We start from the raw sequence: 26127 nt of genomic DNA, 5'->3' as shown, positions 1-26127 counted from the left end.
TCCAACTGAGTATCAATTCATCTTTAAACACCAAAAACCTCTACCCAAACACCTCCTTCATTTGCAAACCACAATCCAGCCACGCTGCCATAACCAAACTCAGGGATGCAGTGGCAAATCTCTAACTCCTCCAACAAATCCCCTAAAAATGAATCCTTTCAACAACTAATTCCCACACTTTTCCTTCCTTTCTCTCCACACCTGACTCTACAGTAAGGACAATATTGCACCAACTCTCACTCAGCTAGCTGGGAACATCCCCACTCCAACTTTAACCCAATATTTGATTATTCAGAGCCTGAATTGCCTGGAAAATGATTATTCAGAGCCTGAATTGCCTGGAAAAGGCAAGATTCCCACTCTAAGGATCCCCCTGCAAGCCATCTGCAATAAGCCAAGCTTTACCTACCCCCACTGACAACTGATGACCACGTCCCACCTGAAGGGCTGCCTCGTGCCACTGCAGCAGTAGATGCTTCCCCAGGTGCATTATGAGATACAAATTCTAAGCCACTTGAAATTGTACCCCTACCAGTAGAGACTCTGTGACCTCGAGGGTGCCGTTGAGCCTTTGGTGACATCCGTGGAGGCCCTGAGGGGAAAAAAAGACAACCCCACACAATAAGTGCTTGATGTTCACCACAGAAAACTCAAATATATCTCTCCTTCAAATTGCATTTCATCTTAAAACTCTCAACAAAGCAGCAATAAAATTGGCAATGATATCTTGAAAAGGCCAAGGCATTGGTTCAGCCAAGCTGCCAAGCTCATCACCTCCCCAGGGCAGCTCCTGGGTGTTCTGAGGTTTTATCAGCACTGAAACAGGTGTGCAAGGTCTGGATTTAAAATATTTCAATCCAAGCATCCACTGCTGCCAAGCCACAAAGTGGTGCAGCTGCCCCTGGATAAGCACAGTTCCAGGCTATCAAACATTTTTCCAGAAAATAAAGAATTCCCAGTGTTTTTGTCAGGTGCTCAGTGATCCCAACCATTTATAGTGATCCCACCACTGGCTGACCAATGCTCTTGGGGAATTTCAGCAGAGCATTCTCTGCAGCCAGGCTCAATTGCCTGCAGCAGGTCACAATTCATTTACAAGTCAGCAAAAATTGCAACTAAACAAGGGATTGTTATCCCAAGGTTCAACTCATGCATGTTTAACACCAGAAGCCAAAGTCATAAGTGAATACAGGAATTCTGCACAGCCGCCACACCATGGTTACATGCTCAAATCTAAGCAGCAATACAATTATAACATACTAATAAACATTTTCTTTACAGGATTAGACTCAAATGTTGATATTCAAGAGGAAAAACTGTGTGTGAACAGAATCTGGCTGATTGCAGCTCCTTTTTAACACAGGTCAGTAACAGGGTCAAGTTCAGATAATGGCTTTTAGGTTTCAAAAAAACTTCTAAAATACCAAGTACCTTTCCTGGTTACATAAATCTTTAAATGTCAGCCTCTATTTTAACCATGAATCTCAAGACCACTTCAATGCAAATCTCACACAGGTGAATATTTTAAACACACATTTCCCAGTTCACTGCATGCCTGACAAACCAACCACAAGTGCTAAGAAATAATTCAGTTTGCAGGTGGATTCTCAGTTCCTTACTCCACAAAAAACCCACAATAAATGGACAGTAGGCCAGACAGATGTGGCAACCCCCCACTTTTTGGTCAGGAGCATTTCCCAGTGTTCCTGCTGAGTCTCAGGGATCATTCCTCTCTCTCCCATGGCTCCAGTGGAGTCAGGTACAGCACCCACTGCAGGTTTCCAGGGAGCTCAGTACAACTACTTTGCATTTTTCAGCCTTGCTACACCATGTTGTGCAGAGTTTAAATGCACTTGAAATAAAAATAATAAACCACGTTCCTTACTGCACCCTCCCAGGACAAATTTAGTTGGGATAATTCTGCACACAGCTACCAAAGACTCACAGGTCAGCCTTTCTTTGCATATTATTGACTGCTAGGGAGCTGATTTATAGTCCTGAATAAACATTTCCTACAAATTCACCTTTAAAGCAGTTCATCCTACCTCATTCTACAGTTCATTTCTCTGAATACAGCATTTTTATTATCATGATTACCATTAGTTGTTTACAAGAGGTGATTCGATGATTTAGTTATGTGTTTTGTGGAATAATTGTGTTAAAATTGGTATTTTATATAGATTGGCCTTTTATATAAATTGGTCTTTTTTATAAATTGGTATTTTTTTTAAATGGTATTTTATATAAATTGGTATTTTATACAAATTGGTATTTTATACAAATTAATAGTCCTAAAAATGCTCCCTAGTTATCAGGTTATCAAGTTATCAGGTCCTGCATGTTGCTGTTGGTTAATTTAAGACACTGAGCAGCGTTTACAAAGCTGAGTTTAATTTCATACCAAAACTCGGGAAATTTCACAGCTTTCTTTCGTTTTTGTAAAGCTCTTCAAATCAAACAAACAGGAAAAAAAACAAAACAACAAACCACCAACCAAACCAACGAAACAAAAACAAAAGGTTAATAGAAATAGTCTGATAAACTAAAGTTAAACACAAATTATAGGTTAAGTAATGAAGAGAAAAAAAATTAAAAAACAACAAAACAACAAAAGAAATGAAAACAACTTGTCAACAACAACTCACGGAGGAGTTAAACAACGACGAAACAAAAAAAAAAAAAAAAATTAAAAAAAAAAATAAATAAATTAAAAAAAAAAAACCATGAAAACAAATCGTGGTATATTTGTACCTTCTGAAGACATGCGTTTAGGCATAGTAGAGACAGGAGCTGGAGAACCATGAGCAGAGGGGTGAGACGGGGGCCTGGAGGGCCGCGAGGGGGGCCTGGAGGGCGGCCGTGTAGGGGTGGCTGCCCGAGGTGGAAGAGAGTTGGGACCTGACTGGTAGCGAGAAGGTGGGCGAGAGGAAGGAGATGGGCAAGGCGATGGCCAGGCAACACCTGACAGAACAAATGATATGAAGGAAAGTATAAAAACTAAAGAAAAAAAATTATGGGGGGGGGTTGGGGTGTTGGGGGAAGGGGGAAGGGGAGGGCAACAGAAATTAAAAAAAAAAAAAAAAAAAAAAAAAGTAAAATATGACAAAATGATTTTTTTTGTTTGTTTTTTTTTTTGTTTTTTTTTTTGTTTTTGTTTTTGTTTTTTTCTGTGGTTTAACCCTTTGGGGATGGATTGAGGTGGTAATTAAGGAGATAAAAGTTTCTGCACGGTTGGGTCTGCCTTGGTTTTTGGGGTCAAATTGAAGTTGTGAATGTCACAGGCTCCCCAAAGGGTTAATTAGGATCTACAAACACTACTAAGGAACAGACAGAAAAGTTTGATCTGTTAGCCTGGCATACCAATGCTCCACAGCACCCAGCACTCCACAAGGTCCTTAACAGCTACCAGAGGTTCTCAAACAGCTGTTCACAAACAGTACTGACCACACAAACTGCTACTTTCAAACCAAATGATGAGTAAATATCTATCCAGGAGCTGGATCTTTACAAAAACCAAATGATGAGTAAATATCCATCCAGGAGCTGGATCTTTACAAAAACCAGCGGTGTTCAGTGTCTGAATGCTGACATTTATGCCTTTATCACTTATCTGAGGTATTGATGGAGGATTTTAATCTAGGATATAGGGCTCAAGGTTTTCAAAGCAGAATTAATTGAATTTACAAGCCATTCGGAATATTTTAGGTCTATGATGTCGATTCAGCAGAGGAATAGGGTGAGAGAAACCACAAATACTACAGACAAATTTCAAGGTTAGCATTGTTTGGGCAAGGCTCAGTTTGTCCATCCTTTACAGAGCTGACTCTGGCTTTAGAAAGGAAGTCTCACTTACCTTTGGATGCTTCTCAGACTCCCTCTCCAGATAGATCACTCAAGTATTATGTATTTTTCATTTATTCACAGCAATTCATTATAATAGCATTTTTAAATTCTACAAATAATGCCTTGAGGACAGGCCACTGCTGAAACCCATCTCCAGAAATGTTTTTGGCTTCTGGGACACCAATTGCTGCCATGCAGTGCCTGGTTAGAAATACCTCCCATGTGTCCAGCAGAAAATACTCAAATACCCATTTGGAGGGAAGGCTTTGGATTCATTTTCTCTAACAGTGTTTTTATTTTCCCCTCCCATTTTCATCAAGGCAAGGAAGTGGCTTTATTCTTTTCCAGAAAGGAAGAGAAGCTTCCTCCTGCCACTGCCTTTCAGCAGGTGTCAGCACTGCTGCTCCTCCACCCAGAGCTTTGCAGTGCTGATGCAGTTTTTCATCTTTAAAACCACACAGTGCACCATCATCTAAGACAAAGGCGTTTGAGGAGGAAGATAAATGACATTTCTGCTCTGCAAAGCCACAGACAGAGCAGTGCAACGAGGGCTCCTTTGTGAGTTAAGCCCAAATCCAACTCACAACCTCTGAGTTAAATGATGAATGCTAACCTGGTTTATGGAATACACAAACCAATCCCACACCATTTCAACACAAAATGAGGTGATTTTCTGCAGTTTTATGAGGTACATACACTCAGATTTCAGATACTTGCCTCCGTTAACTACTCTCTGATCTGCTCCAGAGTTAGGGCTGAATTCTGAAGTGTGGGATGCAGACCTTGAGATGGGTGGGCCTGATCCAGACTGGCCCATCCTCGGTGAGTTTTGTCTTCCACTTCCCCAGGACAGGACATCTCTGTTCCTCTGTCCAGGTGGAATGTATTTATTTTCTCTGAAACACACCAAATTTCTATCAGTGTTGAGACACAACTGAGAGGCAACAAAAAGCTCCCCATTTTCTCTCTTTTTCTCCCATCAAGCCAAGGGGGAAAGTCTAAATAGTATCAGATGTTGACCCAAGAGTCACCTCATGAATTGGCTTTTGATAATGGCCACACAGTCCACTTTATGAGCCCACAGCACTGAAGGATTAGCAGTAATGCCTGAAATTCTCCAGGACACACCGAAACCACTGCCCCTTCCTGGAATCTGGGACAAATTCACCACGGTGACAGGTCAGAATGGGGAAGTTTGTTTCACTACAGAGATAATACAGGGCCAGGCAGAGGTGTCCAAGTCAGCCTGAGTGCCAAAAGCAGCACAGGATTGTTTACACAAGGCTCCAAACCTAATCAAGCCTGCTGAAAAAGCCCAGTATCAATGAGCAAACTGCTACAGCACCAAAATACCTCCATAATTTAAATAAAAATACTATTCATAGTGTACTCAAGTACCTAGTGTTCACACCATGTCCTTCTCTTTCATTAGCATTTCTCTGAACAGCAGTATATTTTTCTTCTTCTGTCCTTTCATCATTTTCCAAGGCAACCCGAGCTTTGTATTGGGCACTTGATTCAATTTCCTCTGCTAATTGAGTTGCTCTGGCTTCCCGCTTTAAAAACTCTTCTGAATTATCTCTTTCTAATGGCACCCTAAAAAGACAATGGAAAGGAAAAGAATCTCTGAAATGCATTCAAAAGCACAAAGGAGTTACAAAAATCACACAGTGTTAGTTCTAACCGAGTCAGAGGAGGAAAAAAAAAAATCTTGCTCCTAAGCCAGTAGACTTGCTGTCTGTTTTTTAATATAAAATTCCTGGGCTGGTTTGATATCATGGACAAATTCAGGGTCATTTACCTGCTTAGAGAGCTGAGGACAGGGTGTAGAATTTTCTACAGGATTTGTAAAATCCCCAGCCCCTAAAGCTGTGCAAAGCCTCCAACTTTTAACATGATTGAGAACATCAGGAATAAAAAGCCTCAGACTGCTGTTTACATAAGAAACTACTCCAAGAGCCCAAATTTGAATTTTTTTTGAGCTGTTTACACATTGCCAGCAGACACAATCCTAGTGAAACTAGAGACTGACATCCTTACTGCTTTGATAATTCCAGCCATAGAATTTCAGCTCTCCCAGTTCTGAAGAACTGAGAAAAGATGGATGCAACACTTCAGAGCCCAGGACCAGAAATTTCTGAATCATCTGTGAGTGCCAGGACCTCAATCCCATTCTTTCCATGTCTCTCTCTATGGCAGGCAATGGAATATTGCAAAAATCACCCCACAGGAAAGCTACCAAGTCAAAATTCAATACATGAGCACTGAAACACTGAAAAACCCAACCAGGGATGGGATCATACCTGGCACTTCCTTCTGCCACCCATTTTTGGGGTTTACCTGTCCTAATGTTTGTCTCAGGTTTTAAAAAAACAATATTTTTCCCTGATTTTAACTTGCAAAAGTTGTTCCACCAACCTTACTTCAGAATAAGCTACATAAAAATGCAGAACAGATCTGAGGCTTGGGCATTATAGAATCACAACTGCCCATATTTTGAATAATATAAAGAAGAAAAACAAAGAAAGTGGGTGGAGATCCAAGCCAGGTATAGAATAATACATGCAAAATTGCTCAAGTGTTGGTGGCAGAACAAGGGAAACAAGTGGCTTTGCCAGATTCCAATCCAGCACTCAGCTACTGCAGCACAAGATTTCCCCCACATTTTTGGCCAGTCAAAACATTTACTGGCCTTATCAATGGTAACTGCAGGAATATTTAATAAAATCCTTCAGCATAAAGCTTTGGCTCAAATAAGATTTACAAGAATGCAAACCTGGTCCCAGGCACCTCTGTTAATAACAAATGAAGGAGAACAGCCAATAATCCTCATTTATTTCAAGTGAGTGCAAAAAATGAAGGGATATATGGCAACCTAAAGAGGCAGGGAATGATTTCATGTTTTCTACCAGGGCATTAAAGATGAGAGGAAGGGGATGGACAGGATGACATTGTTCAGAACCCTGGAGATGATCAATACATTTGCTGGAACACAAAGTTGTACCTTGATGCAGTTTGACAAACTCTACCTGCTACTGCTTAGCTCTAGGAAGAGAAAACAATCAAACAAGAAACCCTTCAGCTGCACATCTAAGCATTTCATGGAAAATCAGCAAAAGAGCTTCCCAGTTTAGCAGACTGATATGCAAAGCAAGTTGCTTGACTAGAGGGGGGAAAATGGAATTAATTTAAAGCCACCTTCATGTTTTTAATCTGTTTCCATTAATATCCAGAAAGCAGAAAGATGGAAGACTAAAGTTCAAAAGTACAAAAAGTACTTAGAGCAGTGAAGGGAAGGAAAGAACAGCTTCCCCAGGATTCAAACATAAGCTGATTAGGACACTTTGATTATCACCATGTTACAGGTCCATTTGCACAAAACACAGAAATCACATTGTTGAACCACATTGTAGAGAAGTGCATACACACAGAAAAAAAATCAAAATATTCACTGCTATTCCTTGATATTGAAAAAACAGATTTCTGCTTTGGGGGTTAAAAGAGTGGGGAAATACTGAAGCCATTTCACAATGGCTGTGAACATCTGCAGTCCATTTGTGTTGCAGTTGCAGTGAACATTAGAGCTGCAGACTCTGGGGAATAAATCACTGCCAGAGTAGCCAGAGCAGCCTTTATACTACTTCTATATTCCAGTTGTTATTATATTTAACTAAAACTTTAGTTTAGAGCTGGACAAGTCTGTTAAACAAGCACACAACCCCCAGCCTGGTTATCAGCAGCTTTTCAGCATTCCAGGATCTTCCAGATCAATTGTCTCAATAAAATCAGGGTTTAGCTAAACTGCTCTGCTAGGTTAAACAAAAAGCTGTAGGTATAGCAGCTACATACAGATTAATTCACAGCTTTCCACCCTATTCCTGGAAGTTTCTGCAAGAAACAAGCCTTATTGCATGGCTAAATTCAGAAAACTCTGCAATGGCAATGAGCTGTGCCCATTTAAGGGAATATATAAAGATTTCTACATCTAACTATTCACAGAAAGCTGGCAAGGTTTCTTAAGCACCATTCATTCATTGCTTTTGCAGTTATTTGATTCCACAACTTCAGAAACTATGCAAAAGGAGCTGCAGAATATAAAGTTTGTCAAACCAGGGAGAACATTCAATACAAATCTAATAACAAAATATTTTGGAACTTACGTATAAGAAGATAAACTGCTGTCATAAGTTGACACTACACCATAATTTTCTTCATTGTAACGAAACATGTCATTGGGATCCCATCCATTAGACTAGAAGAAAATGATGCTTGTTTTTCAAAATGACACTGGAAACACATTCCCTTCAAATGAAGGGCTGATGGCAGAAGTTGAAGCTTCTGCCCTTTTTTTTTTTTCCTGGGCCTATGAATTCACTGTCCAGATAACAAAGTTATTAATGCCACAGTTTATTTCAGGGAGCTTTGTTCACCAGCTGCACAGATCCTACCTTCAAAATTCCTTTTTTTTTTGTTTGTTGTGAGTCTGTATTGTTTTTTGAGGTTTTTTTAAGTACATGCTCACTCTGTATTAGAAGACTACTGGCTAGCAAGATATACATACATTAATATCTTTTTTGCTTTTTCCAAAAAGTGCAAATTAACACTTCTGAAACTTTTCAAAAGCACTGATGGAATTACCTGAGATGCACCACAGGCAGAAGACTCCTGTTGATCTGCACAACTCCCCCACTTCAGTAAAATTGCTATCACAGCACTCAAGCACAACAATAAATGCTTTGAATATTTATAAAGGCACTGAGAGTACTGGATATTCCAATAAATCTCAGCTCTACAGTATGGACACCCAAACTGACAGGAGACTTGTTCTATCCATAGTTAATATGCTCTTATCAGTAACATTATCTCCTTGAACACACTGCAGGCTGGACACCTGGCTACAAGAATTTCTGCTTGAGGAAAAGCTGACTGCTGTGATAGATGAGGAGATGGCATCTGAGGCCACATTCTCCATCTAATGATTCATAATCTGAGTCTGTCCCTGTGCTTGGGTCAGGCTTCCATCAATTCTCTCCCTCTGCAGCCCAGGGACACTGAGCTGAGCACAATCTCCCCATCATTTCCAAGTGCAATGACAGTCAGACAGCAATGCTCTGATTAAACATAAATCACTTTGGGGCATTGCTGGATTTGGAGTCCTTAACAAAAGCTGCTCTTTGGCTCCTGGAGTCCAACACAGCTCTCACCACAGCAGCTGCCATTGCTCAGAATTTGCCAAAAGTGCCATTTGAAAGGCAGCTATTCTCAGCCAGATCGCTCCAAAGGGCTGTGGCAGCTGCTGGCAAAGACTGAACATCCACCAGCACAATGCAGGACAGCAATTCTGCTCCTCCAAAGCTCATTAGTAAATTGAAATTAAGGAATTATTTCAAGGCATATCCAGGGAAACAGCTCATTTTGTACTGCTGGCCAGAGATGATCAAAGCATCACTCACGACATCGGTCTCCAGCGCCTCCAGCTCCTCGGAGGCCGTGTTCTCTCCTCCATCCCAAGGTTCCAGATCCTTCTCCTTGTGCTCTCCATTCACTTTAGCACTGATGGCTGAATCAGTAAAAGCATCTGCAACAGAAATGGGGAGGGTTGGGACCAGTGAGACCAGTTTGGGTAAGTTTGCACACTGGTTTTGAGCTGAGGAACAGCCCGAACACAGCTGAATCACAGCACAATATCATCATTGCCCTTCTCTTGGAGCTGCTGAGAAAGGTGCCTGTTCCAGATAAAAGTCCAGACTAACTTCTCCCATATCAGCAAATAAAATTATTTTCAGTTATTTCAAAGTGTTTTCTATGATTACATGTATATTTGGGAGAGAAAACGAGAAAAAAAGACAACACAAGGATCCCTATTCTTCTAGAAATCCAAAGACTTGTATAAAATTCTTTTCCAACCAGCCCACACAACTGCACGCCACAATGGTGTGGAAATACCAAAAAAACAGGAAAGCAATTCCCTAAATGGGCAAAATGCAATTTGCCTTTCAAATATCCAAATTTATTCTATTTCCAAATTTATTCTATTTCCACAATTCCTCAACACACCACAGGGCAATTATCCATCAGCTTGGTGCTCCCATTTCCTGTGACATGAACACAGGGGTTTCCTCTCCTGCCAGAGTTTTTCCAAGCAGCAGCTTATTCAAATCACATAGAAAAATTCAGAAACTCTCTATATTTTGTTCTCAACAACATAAGAGAATAAATAACCAGTAAGGTTCTTCTATTGTTTATAAAAATTATAAAAACATCAAAAAATAAAGATCACAAACATTTATTTTGACTTGTTCATGTTTCATTCAAGCCAGACTTAAAAAGGAATAATATCAGAGTATTTCAGTTGCTGTAAAAATATATCTAAAGCCATTCACTAAGCTTTTGTATTTGCAAGCAACTGGATCTCAGAACTACATAAAGAACTTAAAAAAATCAAATAAGCTTGTTGTAAGCTCATAAATAAATAAATCAGCCTAAAATAAATAAGTCTTCAATCCAGAATTTCCTATCATCATTCTGCTGATAAAATAAGGAGCAAACATTGCAGACCTTTAGAAAAGATGAAATCAAACCACCAGGCAGTGCCAGATAAGGAAAAACGTGGCCTAAATTAACTTCTGGCAAGATCTAAAAATCTGCCTGAAAAAAAATAAAATTAACTTTAAAGCTATTATGAAAAGAATTCCCAACATATGAAGTTGGCCACTGATGTAACAGCTTTTACACAATCACTGAAGATGTTTTGGAGAGAGACTGCTGATACTGCTTTTATTCCTGTTTTACCCAATCTCACAGTGAAATTCTGCACATAAATTGGATAAAAATTCATTGTGCTTGATCTTTCTAATAACAGCCAGCACTATCCCATGAAATGCTCACACAAACAGCTTTTAAAATATACTTTATTATAATATGTACTATATATATGTATTCAAATGTCATCTGAAACTACACAGAAACACAGTGCTATAACTCATAGTTAAGCACTAGCTAAAGAGGATATTTTTAAGAATTTTTTAAAATGTAAACTCTGCATTTACCTTATCAATACCCCATGGCTTAGCTCAGATAAACCAGCACTGTTCCTGCCCCAAACATCATTAATTCCATGTTTTATTTTTGCTCAGACTGGGACATTTCACACCAAACCCAAGTTGCAGGCTGTTTATGTCTTTTAGGAAACTGAAATTTGTTTTGTGTCTCTGGGAATGGAGGGAGCTCCTCTCCAGTGAGATTAAATAAATATGAATTAGGAGACTGATGGCAGCACCTGATGAAGGCAATCTGTTTTTCAGAAGGGTGTTTCCTTAATTTCTATTAAATTCCTCCAGGCAAACTCCACACAACTGTGCCATTTTGGATACTGTGAATAAAATACCAGCTTAACAAGACTCATCCACTCAACCCACTAATTTTCTTATTTAAACAGCCACATAAACATTCAGAAGCGCTGTTATTGTAATGATACAGATGGAAAAAACACCCAAGTCAAAACAAAAACTCCACTATCAGCAAGTGCTGCAGGTCTGAGTAGGATGTGTGCAGTCACTGCTGAGTTTCCCAGTAAATTCAGGATATCACAGGGCTCAGGAAGCTCCACTGCTCTGAGTTCCTCTCTCATTTTACAATTAAAATCACAAGTGAGGCTTTGCCTGTTTAACCTCTACAACTCAAAGAAAACCCAAAGACAGGAGAAATTCAAGTTACAAAGGCACTCCCAGCCAGACAATGTGGTCTCAAGAGCATCCAGGCAAAGTTTAAATGCAGCAGGATGGTACCTCAAGGCACAGATCAGAATTTTCCTGGAACAAACAGCAGGGCAGGCACATGGGAGACCAGAATTAAAAACCCAGCAAAGCCTCTCCCAAAATTAATCAGCAACAAACTTGAAAATGAATGTAAAAATCTATAAAAATAACAGTTTCCAAAACAAAAATGTGGCAATTAGGATGATTAATGAAGTAGAAGGTAAAGCATGAGCTGCTGCTGGAAGTGCTGACTGGCAGAGCAATAGCTGACAAGACACTGCCCAGGCTCTCCCTTATCTGGTGCCTCTTATCTCTGAGCTGTTGAAGGAGCAGTTCACATGACACCTTGACAAGGCCAAATTTTTAATCAATCTCTTTTCTACATGGTAAAACCTGAGTTAAAGATCAAATGGGACCTGGTGAAACAAGGGGCTGAGGCTGTAACACTCAATTAGCCCCCACTGCCTCTGTACCTGCTTAATGTGACATTTCCTAAGCTCAGGAGCTGGGTATCAAAGACCTTGTTTTAAAGCCTGGTAAAAAAATCATTTTTCATGAATGGAAAAAAATCCCAAGGACAGCTCTATGCAATGGAAATTCATATTAAGGCAAATTAAAAATACACATTCTGCGAAAAACTCAGCTGGGGCAAATTCCTCAAGTGTGTGCTGCTAACTGAGTTAAAGCAAAAAGTGCCAGAGCAGAGCAATTAAGAGTCCGGGTTTAATTAATTTCAATGTCTAACATGCTTGTTTTCACAAACAGATTTTGGTGAAGAGCACAAATGTGCAATTAAGTGCCAGTCTGCAGCTGAAATGCCATTAAACCAATCAGTGCTACGTGCCAAAGGTGCTGATGGCACCCACTGAAGCTTTGATCAAGGCAAAGTAAACTGAGGTTTTACCTCAAAGGTTTCAACAGCAAACTCTGATTTGTTTTGTAACTCCTTACTACTGATTTGAAACATTAAAACCAGTTAGCACCGGCTCTGCAGAGCCAACATTTCCTTCCTTTGTTCAGAAGATGCCTTCTGCTATTCCCCTTGCAACACTTTCTCTGGAAGGATGCCACTCTCAGAGCTAATTCAAGGAAAAACTTAAATAGCTAATTCTCTTCTGCCTTTCTTTTCATTGCATTTGTAGTATTTTCCTCAGCATGTCAAAAAAACCATAAAAACATTGCAGAAGTCTTTTACTTTACCAGTAATTTATGATGTTTGAATTGTCTTGTCTTTAAAGAGAAGCCAAGAAGGCAACTCCAAAGCCTGATTGAAATTTGAATCCCAAGCAAACCAGCTCTGAGGACTGATCAGTGCTCAGGGCTCCCAGGAAACAATTCTGGTGTAGAACCAGGACAAACAGAACCTGATTCTGTTTGTCATCAATGAGGAGCCCAAATCTCCCAGCAGCAGCAGCAGGATCTCAGCACTCAAAGGTGAAGCAGAAAGATTTGCTGATATTAATGTACAGCCAAGGATTTCAGCCTGCACTGACAGTGGGGTTTTAGCAGCTGATTTGCTAAAATCATACAGAAATCAGTGTCAGCCCCTCTTTAGGAGCAGACAGAACAGTCTGGAAGGGGAATGATGGGTGTTAACACAGCTTCAGCTGAGCTTTCCAGTGTATGTTTCATTCATCAGCCTGCCTGTACTGCATCAAACCTCAATTCCACAGAGAGAGACCCTCAGGTGATCCCTCCCCTTCCCCTGGAAGCCAAACAAGCACCCCAGGAGCTGCAAGGCCTGTGCAGGCTGACAGAGCTGCAGATGAAGGCCCAGCAAACAGGGACACATTGAATTTTGGAACATCCACAGCCACAACACCTCTCTCTCTGCAGACTTACCAACTTCTCTCCCAATTTGTACAATCTGGGAAGAGACCAGGCTTTGCCCAGGGGTGCCTGTGAAGGTGCAGAGTCATGCTTGGCACAAACCCCACTGTGCTGCTCCAGTCCCACCCCATGCCTGCAGTGCTGCTCCCTCCCTGAGCTCTCTGGGGGGGTTATCAGCTCTGCCCCAAAGCTGCAGGGCTGTGATAGCACTGGGAGGGAGCTGCCTGGCAGCCTCTGGCAGAGCCTTTTCACACACAACTCTGTTTTCCTTCTTCTGAAAGGAGACTCCATCCCGCTCCCTTTCTCCCCACCTGCTGCTCTTCCCCATTCCCCTTCCAGTCTCCAGAGAACATCTCTGCTCCTCAAACCCATTTACCCACATTCCTCCAGCCCAGCAGAGAACAAACACCAGAATAAAATCCACAGCTACTTATTGGGAGACCAGAATGCATTAAAAGTTTCAAAACAGTATCTTCTGCAGAAATTTATTTAGTTCAAGGGCTCCACAAAATCTAGAAGTCTCCTACAGGGTAAGAAACTACACAGAGAGAATCACAGAATATTCTGAGCTGGAAGGGACCCACAAGGATCATCAGACACCAGGTAAGCCTCCCAAAGGAGAGCTGATGAAAAGATCTTTTATTTGACTATGATTTTAAAGCCTTTCCAACCAAGTATTCCCAAATTCTCCTCACCTGTCTGTGAAAGCCAAAAAAACATTGAGGGTTAGACAATTCAAAAGTCTCTGTTCCTAGGTAAGTGTAACCAGAGCACCAAGCAGGGACAATCCCCAAAACAAGGAGCACCAAGTCCTCAGGCAGGAGTTCAGAGTCAGTTTTCACTTTAAATCATTCCAGCACCACAAAGACTTGGGTTTATTTACAAGAAGAAAGGCCTTTCATGTTCCTAGTTCCTTCACGCACATTCCCAAACTTCCAACCTTTTGAATCCTTATTTAATTTCCCAGGAAGCAGAGAGCCCCTCATTGCTCTAATGTGAAGGTGTGATCAGAGACTGAGGTACACTTTCAAGTGTCATTTCCAGATAATGTATTTTTGGGACAAAATGGAAAGCAGATTAATTCACCCACTCTGACTTATCAAGTTCTGCAGCCTTCCAGTTTATCATGCTCCAAGTTTTTATGGCTTTATTTCAGCTCTCCAGTATTTAAGAGATTTAGACTCAGTCATTCCACCTAATAAAGTGAACTGAGGGATTGTTCAACCTGAAACAGTAATTTTCTTCTAGAAAATATCCATTGAGCAATTATTCCTAGAAGCAGTAGCATACTCCTCATTCAGTCTGCTCAAAATCTATAAAGATTGGGTGAGGGAGAGCCCAGTTTGCATTTACATTAAAGTGATGTTCATACCAAACCCATTATAAAACAGCTCTCATGTAATTTAAATTCCAAGTCCCATCCAGAACCTGGAACTTATCTGCATTTCAATGCTGCATTTGCTCTGACATTATGCATCATCATCTGGGAAAAGCAAAAAATTCCTTGAAACAACAAACCTCTCATTCTGCAGCTTTAGATCAGGCAAGAACAGGTACAAACACAAGGTGAGGAGAGAAATTCTCATTAAATGTCCTCATCTCTAAGTCCCTGCTAATGGGAATAAAACCTATGTTCCAATAACCACTGAGCTCCTGTGACAGTTGTTAATCAGCCTGTAAATGTACACAGAGATAATTTCACCCCATGCCATAAAAACCTGTATTTCCTTTTATTCCTTATCCCAGCAAATCAGCAACATTAGGCATAAAGACTCTGAAGATTTACTGCCCAAAACCTGAGAAATCTGCAAAGGAATAGAACTGACTCATGAGCTCTCAGGTTCCAGAAGAATAATCAGGGGCTTGGAGGTCAGACATTAGAAGTATGAAGACTGCCTGCAAAATTGTTTGATTTGAACAGTTTCAATGTCTTCAAGATTTTAAGATCTGTCTCTCACCTCTCTGTATTTTGAAGAGCTTTACCTACAGGTCTACAAGGAGTAAAGGAGAAATTAAAACACAAATAGAGGATTTTAAAAGAATTTCTAGCTTTGTTGGCAGGAGTATTTATGGAATATTTCTATGAATGCATGTTTAGACATAGATGTTACCTCAGTATAGACTCGATATATCCTAACTCTGAGAAATTACCTTTTTCCAAAGAGTTTTTGTATTCAAAGATTCTTGTATAACACTTAACAGAGAAATTTAGAATGACATTTCCAAAAATGTGTCTGCCTCCCATAGAATCTATAAAATATTATGTAAAACCACTAAGGGCTTTGCTTTTCAGACACCAAAACAGCTACACAAAAATACATTTTTTTTTAATTTATAAATTTCTGATTTCACAAGGTGCTGAAGTTTTGTACTCTTTAAGAATTACAAATATAAATATGAACTTCAGTATTTGGATCCTAAAGCATCTACTATGAAAAATTTTGAATTATAAACTTAAAATATGAACAAAAAATTTAAAACAAATATACCTCTTCTGGCATAATTGGTATCCATATCCTTAAAATGCACCATAACAAAGTCTGAAGACTTGAACAAGATACTCTCCAGGATGTCCTCCCTTTTTGGCCCCAAACTGGATTCTGCAGTTTTCCGATGAGCAGCATCAACCACTAAATCACACTGTGGGAAATACAAACACAGGGCACTGCTTTATTGCACAGCCATGCCCTCAAAAATGTGCAAAAACCAGGTTTTTACAATCTGCTTTAAATCTAGGCATGAACAGTAAAAATAATTCAGGGTAAATATTTAATTTTTTATGAAATGTTGGTTATTTGGTATTAGGAATTTTAACAACAGGGAAGAGTCAAAATGTAAAAAATTACCTTAGGACTGTAGGTTTTAAAAACTCCTTCATATATACCACCATTTTTCACCTGTACTTCACATTTGGATCCCTAGAATGCAAGGAAAATGAAAATGTAACTTTCTACCAACATGACAAATAACATTACAGTGATTTTCTAAAACATGTGTTCTTTACATAGGTCCAAAATGTAAAAATACAGCTCAATTTTTAGCCAAATTTCCTCATTCAGCATCTGCCCATTTATAAATCCACTGCTGTGCTCTGCAAATTCAAATAGCTGGGTGTGTATGGGCAGTTCTGAAGGGATTTAAGATACTCACTGGAGAATATTTGGTCTCACAAGACTCTTGACCAGTTAAACACACAAAGGAGGTTTTGTGCAAACCCCAAATCTGTGCCTGTGTGGGTACAAATAAGGATAAAAGCTTATCCTGGCCTCAAGCAGATGTGGGACAGTCTGCCTTACTTCATTTTGCCAAGTCAGGGCTTCCCTTAAAATCTTGGGAGAAAGGTTTCTAATCCCTATAAAATGAATATAATAAAATAAATTTTATTTATCCATAACCTCTCCAAAGACAGGAAATTCAAAATACAACCAGTGCACCTAAGAAATCTGCTGTAGCTCTGCAAATCAGAGTTAAACCTCTCCAAGCCTAAAATTTCTGTGATCCTTTAAAGCTCAGCCTTGGCAAAAAGTGTTTCAAGTTTAATATTTACTCCTTTGTATTACAATTAGTGGATCAGTTAACAATTTCCTAGGAACTATTATTCCAAATATGAAGACTTACAACAACTGATGTGAGTATGTGAACCATTCTCATGTTTGCATAGATGCCATCAAAAGAAATCTGAAAAATAAGAAAGCCATCATGAATATTGAAGAAATTCCAAAAACCAGAGCACCCAACCCAGCACACAGAAAATCTCAGAAACTTACTCAGGCAAGACAGATGGAATGTTTATTATTAAATATTAATATTAAACATGCCAGGGGGGATTTTCAGAGGGCCTTTGACTTTTTTCTGACCAGTTAAAGATCTAACACCCTCCCAAACAAGCTAAAAATCCCAGGAGAGCCCCTAATGTCACTCCATTAAGGAAATTCTCTGGCTGGCTGAGTGCAGCTGATAGGCTCAGATTTGAGGGATGTCAGCAAGCCTTTGTTTTTAAACAAAAAAATAAGCCCTGCTGGTTTTAAGAACCATCAAGAGAATAAAGCACTTGCAGAGCTGCAGAAGCAAAAAGGTGTTTTCAGGCCTGCTCAAGCTCATCCTTTCATCTCCCAGCCCTGATTACACACATTAACAGCAGCTAAAGCCATCAAATTGTGGAGTGCTAAATTGCCACAAAGCCTATTATTAATTTAGTCCAAAGTAACTCAGTGCAGCAGCAGCAGGACCTGCAATCCTGACTGGGAGAGCTGGGCAGGTGTCCCCAGGCTGCTGGAGGACACGTTCACCTCAGTGCAGCTGCTTTGTTGCAATACCTGGTACTTTTTTGTGTTGATGCTAAAACAGCTCCTGGGATCTCACCACATTCTGAGTTTTTCAACTGATAATGTATTTTTAACTGTCACGCACTTTTCTGGGCTGAACAGACAAGTTTGGGGACAGCTCGAGCTCTCCAGACCAACATTTGGGGATGTTTAGTGTTTGCCTATGACCTTTTCCACCAATTTTCCTCAAGGCTTCTTTAGTTTTTCTCAAGTGTCCTGGTATCTTCAATAAACATTTATGTAAGCAAACTGCAGTCCTTTTAGATCTTCCTGCTTCTGCTCCATTCTCCAAAATTAGGCATCTTTGAAAACCAGGCCAGCAACAAATTGGCAAATATTTGATTAGTGAAGTTCAAAGATTCACTCTTTCAATCAAGATCCATGAATTTAGCTCTGATAAAATGATGTTCTGCAAGTCAAGTCACATCTATGCTCCAGTAATGCACAACTAAAGCTGTACATTGGAGCTACTGAGAACAATGGCTCAGCAATTTTATAGTAAAGCTAAACAAAGTAGTTATTTTTATTTCATTAAATGCTGCCTTACTGTCATCTGTTTGGAGAAGCCAATGTTAGAGTTTTCAGATAGGAACTAATTCAAAAAGCACTGCCTTAAGTTAAATGTTATTTATATTTACAGCTGTAATTTCAAGAAAATGCAGAATATTTATATTAGTGCAGACAAAAGTTTAAGTGAACCTTCCCCCCTTCACCCTCCCAGGCGATTTAAATGAATGTGAGATGCTACTCTTGAAAAAATTATATTTCACTCTAAAGTATCCACCCACCAAGGAAAAAATGGAGAGAATATTCCAGTATCTGCCATTCTGCTAAGTTGTTTCCCCAACCCTGCACTGGCACAAGGAGCAGAAAGCACAAACTCACCGTGGGCTGAGGGGGTCCTTTGCCACTGCTGCGGCCTCTGCAATGAAACACACACACGGCAGGTGAGTAAAGAGCTGCTGAAACTGCTCCATTTCCTACCCAGCAAGAAGCCCAAACCCACCCCAATTTAGGGCTGAGAATGGGTTTGGGAAAAGCAGCACTCCCAGAGAGCAGAGCCTGACAAGGACCCATTGGGTTTATCTCCAAGCTGCTGACCTGTCAGCAGGCAGGGGGGTACCTGTCATAATTTAAAGGATAAAATGAAGAAAATACTCAATTTATAAAATCAGAGGAAGAATAAGAGTAAATTCCAAAATGGCACACAAAGGCAAGATCAGGCTCAAGCCCTACACAGCACAGGGTCCCATCCTTGAGCCAGGAGGCTCCAAATGTTGTCACTGTGTCAGATTTGGGCCACCCAAACAACTGACCCTGCCCTGACTGTGAGGTTCCACCTACACAGCTCATTTCTAACTAATTCTGTCCATTTCCCCAGAAATACCAGCTCCTCCTAATGCCAATCTGTCAGTGTGTGGCACTCATGACACCTGGGGATGCTCAGAACACCCTGACAAGGCTCAGTCTGTGCCCTCCACCCCAGGACCTGAGCCCCAAATCATCCCTGCAGCTAAAAAAGTCCCCAACAGCTCCAATTCTTCAACTCCACTGGTGTGCCTTAATTCCAAGCTCCTCCCTTGTACCAAGAAGTCCTAGTTTCAAATACTCCTTGTAGTGATTTAGATTTGTGTTATGACTTCAGGAGCACTCACTGGAATGTGAGGCAAAAATAAATCTTCTGTTCTATTAAAAAAACTCCTCAATTTTTTAAATAGACTCACCTTACTGACACACAACCATTTCAATAAAGACACCCGAAGAATCATGCCTGGTATTATCTAAACAACACTGAAATCTAAATCCAGCTGTCAGAGAATCATGTCAGAGAATCATGGAATGGTTGGAAAGGACCTTGAAGATCCATTTTCATCCCATGGGCAGGGACACCTTCCTCTAGAGCAGGCTGCTCAGAGCTCCTGAACACCTTCATTAGATGCCAACTGCATTGAAGTGCTTTTAAAAACACCAAGCTGGGGCTGAATACACCCTACCCCCCAGAATAACAGGCCCTTATAAAAGAGAGCTCAGAGGGTAGTCAAAAAATCAAAGGAACTTCTCTCAGTGAGCATAAATAACCCTTCAATAAATTCTGCCGAAATAAGCAAAGCCATCAGAGAGCCATGAAAGGCCTTAATGAGGAAAAAATGAAAAACCACTAAACTATCACCTGACTCATTTCCAACAAGCTTCTGCATCAGAACTGTGGGCTCAGAGCATCACACATGCTGAGGGCATTGGCTGATGGCAGAACTGCAGATTTGGGGTGCCCAGCAGGCATTTTCAGGATATTGCAGAGAGCTAATCTCACCCAAAAAAAAAGCTCTAATGCAAATAACCTTTATTTAACTACCTTAACTTTCCATAGGGCAGCTTCACAATGTCAGGCTTGCTCTGGAGCAAATCTCACCATTTACCAAATCTGACATTTGTTAAATGGCCTCTGAGAGAAGTGAAGCTTTGTGAGCACGGAACAGCATTTTTTGCATAATATTCAGACCCTTCTCTATCTGAAAGCCAATTTCACCAGATGTGGAACCCCCACAGCCCAGTTTGATTTGTCCTTCTACTACAATCAGAAATGTGATCACCATGGTCATTCAGAACTTGGCCAAATTCAAACTATTTTACCAGTTCCATCTGCTGCCCTCACAGATTTTAGAAGTTCCTCCTTTTCCTTCATCAGCTATAGATCAAAAGTGAAAGAGTTTTGTGTCTTTGCAAGAGAAACCACTCCCATTTTTAGTGACAAAGTATTCTTAGACCTGAAAATAACTGGGTTGAAAGTTTGGAGTATTCCCTCTAAGCATCAACCAGAGTATTCCAGATTTTCCATCTCTTACCACATTTCCAAAATTACTGCTCCTACCCACACTTTTTCAAGAAATAAACTGATTGTGCACATCCACATCAGCAAGAAGTCCCAGCCTCTACATCAGCCAAAAATTAAAGCAGAAATTCTCTGATCTACCAGGTCTCTTTATAGATCTGACCTCTTATTTTCCAGCTACAACTGTTAATCACAAACCAGTGGGGAAAAAAAAAAACCAAACCAACACATTCACCAAGATGAGAAAAGAAATGTATTTACCAATCCTACCAATGCAACAATTTAGCCAAAACTGTATCTTCTGCTAAAACCAAGGCCACCAACTTGAGTTTCATATTCCAACAGGTGAAGAATCAAGTTCAAAGTATCATTTGACACATCTTTGATGCAACATATGAAAAAAAAACCCTCAAGACCTTTACAAAAGGAGAAGGTAGATGGGTTTTGCCAGATGTTTAACAACATTTGGAACAGGAGAGTAACACAAAGAAATGGAGGTGGGGGAATCTAGGAAGGCTCAGTAGCAATTTAGCACTGCTACCTAAAACCCCATTTTCATTAGGGTAAATATGGCAAAATTTAGAAAATAATTCATTTTGCATTGCAGATACATGGTTAAAGGTAAACCTGGGGGAAGGCAGGACAGCCTAGCAATCCAAGCTGGAAACCCTTTGCTTGGGGGTAGCAAAGTCACAAACTCAGGACAAAGTAACAACTGAGCAATTAAACTCAGTGCCAACCCCTTGGCTCCAGCAGTTCCACCCCAAGAAGCAAAGTCTCCATCAGGGCCCAAAAGCTGCACTATAAATGTTTTTTTTCCCAGCAGCAACTTGCACATTTTTTTCTATTTTTATGAGTATTTCCTCAGCATCCCTCACCTCCCTCCTTAGTGTTTACATGCCAAGTGGAGTGTTTGGATAAGCAAAACAAGGTCACGCATTTGTATTTTCCCAGTTAATGCAAGGGAAACAAAGTCACTCCTGGATGGGAAAGAGTCTCCAGTTTTCCTTCCAGCAGCATCTGCACTTTGAAACTAAGAAATAAATGCAGCCACGCTGCAATTAATGACTGGAGCAGAAATGTAGCTACAAAGAGTTGAATTTAAAGTGGGAATGGATGTTTCTGGAGCATTGACTGACATTGCTGCAGCTTGGAAAGCAAATTTACAGGGTACTCTAAAGAACTTTAGTGCAGAGAGCTGGCAAAGCTTTTCTTCTAAGGGAGAAATCTGAAATGCAAGGTTTTATTTCATTGCAGTGTTTGGCTCTATCAAGTCAAATGAATCGAAGATGTCAAGTGAAGATTATGCAAGAAGTCCTGCAGTTTTATTTTCTGTAGTTTTTCCCCAATATTGACATCAGTAATGTCAATTCCTGTCTCCACACAGGGTGACAGCTCCTACAGCATCTGGATATTGAACAACCTGACTCAAATCTGGCCCAGTGCACACCTGGAACCTCTTGATGGGCTTAGTCACTGGAGAACCTTCACAGACATGGCCATGAATCAGTTGTTAAATTAAAAGTTACTCAAAACCAGGGATGTAAAACCACCCCAAAGTGCTCTCACAGTGATAAGGAAAGAGGCCTGCAGGTTAAGCAGTCACTCTGCTCAGCAGTTTAGCACACTTGCACTAAAACCCACACAAAGATGTCAGAAGCAACTCAAAAATCAGGGGCTGGCACGTGTGAGCAGATCTCCAGAACAGCCACTGCCCTGAAATTCCAGCACCTTGAAATTCAACATTCCCCTTCCCTTCCCTCTGAACAGGATGGTCACCATGCTCTCAAGAAAGGGATGTCAAGGAAAAATGAAAATAAATTGAGAAGTTTGTGACATTTTCTTTAAAAACTGAACAATGGGGTGGTTTCAGTTTTAGGTTTTTATGGGAAAAAGCCATTTTTAAAGGGCAGTAACTGCATGTATTCTTCCCCAAGCCCAGTTAGGCAAGCAAGTTACCAAAATGAAAAATCCCTTCTGCCACAATTGTAACAAGACAAGAAACATCAAACCCTGACCCTAAGGTGTTTTGCCTTCAGATAAAATAACAATGGGGAAAAATGAACAAAAAAAGGATGGAGATGGAGGAAGGCTGGGATAGATGCAACCTGCAGCCAGAGGAGAGCAAACCCTCCTGTGCTTGCATAACAGCAAAACTCCACTCCAACACAGAAAGTGGATGTTAGATAATGTTCTGATAGCACAGGGAGCAAGTTTGGGAACCAAGTCTACATCTTCCCTAATTACAGCTTGCTGTGCTATTGGCATCTCCCCTGCAGCCCAAGCCCATCTGCCAGAGTGCACATTAAACAAACACAGCATCTCACTTGGGGCCTCTGTATCATAAAGGTATTAATCCTTCTTTTTTGTCCCAAACACCTTCAAGGATGCCTTCATTCCTGATTGTTCCTTTTGTCTAAAAGCAATTAATAGGGTGGTAAAGAACACTGGTTGTTGACACAGGATTTTACCTTTTCTGATCTGAAATACAGATGTGCAGCAGTGTGAAGCCATGGAGAGCAGAGCTGACCCTTCCCTCAAGAGCAGAGGTACAAGGACAAGTGCTCAGCCCAATTCTTCCAGCAACACACAAAATTAGGCCTAGGACAGTTAATTATCAATGAGTTTTCTGCCCAAACTAAGCTTTCAAAAGCAACTTAGCCATGAAAAGTAATTTTTTTTTTCTGCATGGGAATGTTAGTGCTGCAGGGAAACCAGTTGCTGGGCAGAAAGCTTGACATACACTGGAGATGTTTAAGTTTTTATTCAAGAATATTAATACCAAGATGCAGGCCACTTAAATTTTCATTTTTCTGAACAGAAAAGCCATTCAGCTTATCATTCACGTGGCCAGATTTACAGCATGAACCATCTTTGAATTTGCACTCCCCAAAAGACCAAGTGCAGGTGTAGGGGAAGTTCTCTGAAGGTGCTCCATGGGGCTCCAGCAGTGATTTTACACATCCTCCATTCAGAAATAACTTGAAAAATTAAGAAAGAAAGAGCACCAACACCTCTGAGAGTTCATCAGTTGTTCAGCAGCCCCATCAGAACTACCTAAGGAGTTCTGAAATGGAATTTATCCAATGGAACCAGAAAGGCAACACTGGTTGGAGAAATCCAGTGGCTTTAATCTTAAACTTAGGAGACAATTTGAAGCCCACGTGCCCAAATCTATGGGGGCAAGTGGTTGCCATCAGGCTGAATTTCAGAATATAAGCTGGAGGTTTTGTTGCCCTTCACGTTACCCTCTACAGTGCCACTGTGTGTTGGCAGGGACAGAGCCCAATAAACATCATGTCCCACCTAATGCCATATGTAAAAACTATTAAATGGGTGCTCTGAGCTGCTGAGGTATTGTTGTTGTTATTTATTTTGTCCTTCTCATACCATTCCAAAGCTCTTCCGCTTCCAGTTCCACTGGCTGGGAACAAAGTAAAACCCTATTTCCAGTGATGTCCAACAATGGGGCCACTGTAAATTCTGTTTTATTGCCAGTGCACAAAACCGAGTGGGAATAAACGTCCAGTTGAAGAGGAAGATGAATAAAACTCGAAATGAAACTGCTCTGAGTGACTGTGACCTTCAGAACTGTTAACGTCCTGCTCTGATCGTTTGTTATGACCCCCGCAGCCCCGGAAAAATCCACAGCACTATAGAGTTTATTATTTGAGGGAAAGAAAGGGGGAAAATGTGAGTGGATTTGCGTAGCTAATGATCTGAGAGCAGGAGCGGGATCAATCTTCCAGAGGCAGCGAGCGTGGGGCGGGGAGAGGGGGGGAGGCGAGGAGAGGGTTCAGCCTCTGCAAGATTCCTGCCCCAAAAATCCGGGAAAAAGCGAGGCCGCGCTCGGAGCCACCATCCAGCGGCGCGGCGCGGCCCGCCTTCCCGCGAGAATTTTATTGCGATTTCCATTATTTAAAAAAAAAAAAAAAAAATCATAAAAATTTAAAAAAAAAAATTTAAAAATATTACAAATAATAACGATCCCTAAATATTAAAATAAATTTAAAAATCACCACCCACCCCCCCCCCACCACCCTCCACCCCGGGTGAGCCGAGGGCGCTGCGCCGCCATCGCGGGGCCGGATCGCCGCCCCCTTCCCCGCCCGGGCCGCCCCCCGGCCCCGCCGCCATCGCTCGCGGCCCTTCCCGCGCCGGCCCCGACACGTGCGGCCCGCGCCCCCCGCTCCCCCCGCTCCCTCCTCAGCAGGCGGGTCACGTCGGCCCGGGGGAAGCGGCGCCCCCCGCCCCGGGCCCCGCGGGGGGCCGAAATGGAGCCTCCGCGCCGTGCCCTCCCCGCGCCTGAAGGGCACCGGCCGCGGCCCGGCCTCGCCCCGGCACTGCGGAACCCCCTCGGCGGGGCCGCGAGCGCCGCGCCCGCCGCCATCGCGGCCCCCGCCCCGGCCCCGCCATGCTGCGGGCCCCGCGCCCCCCCTCCCCGGCCGCCGCCGCCGCCCATGGAGGCCGGTGCGGGGCGAGGGCGGGGGGGAGGGGGGCGGCGGGGGCGGGCGAGCGGCGCCCGCGCCGGGCCCGGGGCCGGAGCCGGGGCCGGTCCCGCGGCACTGCGCACCCACCTGCCCATGTTCTGCCTCCCCGCGGCTGACGGGAGGCCGGGGCCGCCGCCGCCGGGGGGCTTGCGGTTGTTGCCGGCGGGCTGCGCCGCCGCCGCCGCTTGCTTGAGGGACATGGCGAGGAGGGAGGGAGAGCGCCGGGGGTCGCGCCGGGCTGGGTGCGCTCGGCCGGTCCGCGCTGCGCTGGCGGGGCCGGGGCGCCGCTGGCTCGGCCGGTTGCTCCCAAACAGTGCGAGCGGGGCGGAGGGAGCGGAGCGCGGCGCGGAGGGATCCGCGGGGGGGGGGGGCGGGCGGCGGCCGGGCCGCGCCGCGGGGCGAGGGCAGCGCCGGAGCCGGGGGGAGCGGCGGCCACACCCGCGGGCTCGGGGCACCCCCGCAGGGCCGGCGGGGGGCGGCGGGGCTGCGGCGGCGGGCGCGGGGCGGGCGGCGGCGCGGACTCTTTACGGGAAGTCGGAGGGCGCGGCGGCGGTGCTGCGGCGGGTGAAGGGGCGGGGAGGGAGGGGGGGACACGTGAGGCGGCGGCGGCGCGGGACGGCGGCAGCGCCCGCCCGGCCCGGCCGTGAGGCCCCGGCAGGGTCGGGAGAGTCCCCGAGCCCAGCTCAGCCCCCTCCGAGCCCGCCGGTGACACCGGGCGGGCCGGCCCCGCACGGCCCCCGCGGGCTGCGCTCCCCGCGCTGCGCTCCCCGCAGGCCGCGGCCTGGTGGGGCCTGGCCGCGCTCGCCCCTCCCCGGGCCCCAGCGAGCGGCAGTGGGAGGGCGGCGGGCTCGGGCCGCAGCGCATCGTTCAAAAGGAACCAAGCGTCGAGAGACAACGAAATGGAGGAAAAATGGCCGAGCCCCGGCCGGCTGCGAAAGGCCGGTGGAGGACGCCAGGCCCCGATCCGCAGAGAGCCCGAACCATCGGTGCCAAACACATCCCTGCTCCTGGGGGAAAGCAAGATGGGGCCGGAGGATGGCTGCTTTCCCTGC

General features: G+C 43.0%; 1 protein-coding gene across 13 annotated transcripts in view; it reads right to left on the bottom strand.

The window, feature by feature from the left end:
- ATXN2 (ataxin 2) overlaps nucleotides 1–25375 on the bottom strand; it is a 49733-nt gene extending 24358 nt beyond the window's left edge. For 5 of the 13 annotated variants that reach the window (XM_058816929.1, XM_058816930.1, XM_058816935.1 and 2 more), the window contains exons 1-11: nucleotides 25163–25375; nucleotides 18641–18677; nucleotides 17049–17108; nucleotides 16277–16348; nucleotides 15920–16070; nucleotides 9297–9421; nucleotides 8004–8095; nucleotides 5242–5439; nucleotides 4561–4739; nucleotides 2752–2961; nucleotides 410–592 (exon numbers count right to left, since the gene is read on the bottom strand). In XM_058816929.1, the coding sequence (XP_058672912.1) occupies nucleotides 410–592; nucleotides 2752–2961; nucleotides 4561–4739; nucleotides 5242–5439; nucleotides 8004–8095; nucleotides 9297–9421; nucleotides 15920–16070; nucleotides 16277–16348; nucleotides 17049–17108; nucleotides 18641–18677; nucleotides 25163–25275 (1420 nt within the window). In that variant the 5' untranslated portion in view covers nucleotides 25276–25375. The remainder of the gene's footprint in view (nucleotides 1–409; nucleotides 593–2751; nucleotides 2962–4560; nucleotides 4740–5241; nucleotides 5440–8003; nucleotides 8096–9296; nucleotides 9422–15919; nucleotides 16071–16276; nucleotides 16349–17048; nucleotides 17109–18640; nucleotides 18678–25162) is intronic. The other 8 variants (XM_058816933.1, XM_058816936.1, XM_058816941.1 and 5 more) reach the window with 5 other exon arrangements.
- Between the last annotated feature and the right edge of the window lie 752 nt (nucleotides 25376–26127).

Source organism: Ammospiza caudacuta, chromosome 18 (assembly GCF_027887145.1).
Source record: "Ammospiza caudacuta isolate bAmmCau1 chromosome 18, bAmmCau1.pri, whole genome shotgun sequence".
NCBI lineage: Eukaryota > Metazoa > Chordata > Aves > Passeriformes > Passerellidae > Ammospiza > Ammospiza caudacuta.
Note: the sequence above shows the minus strand (reverse complement) of the source record. Positions and strands in the feature narration are given on the sequence as shown.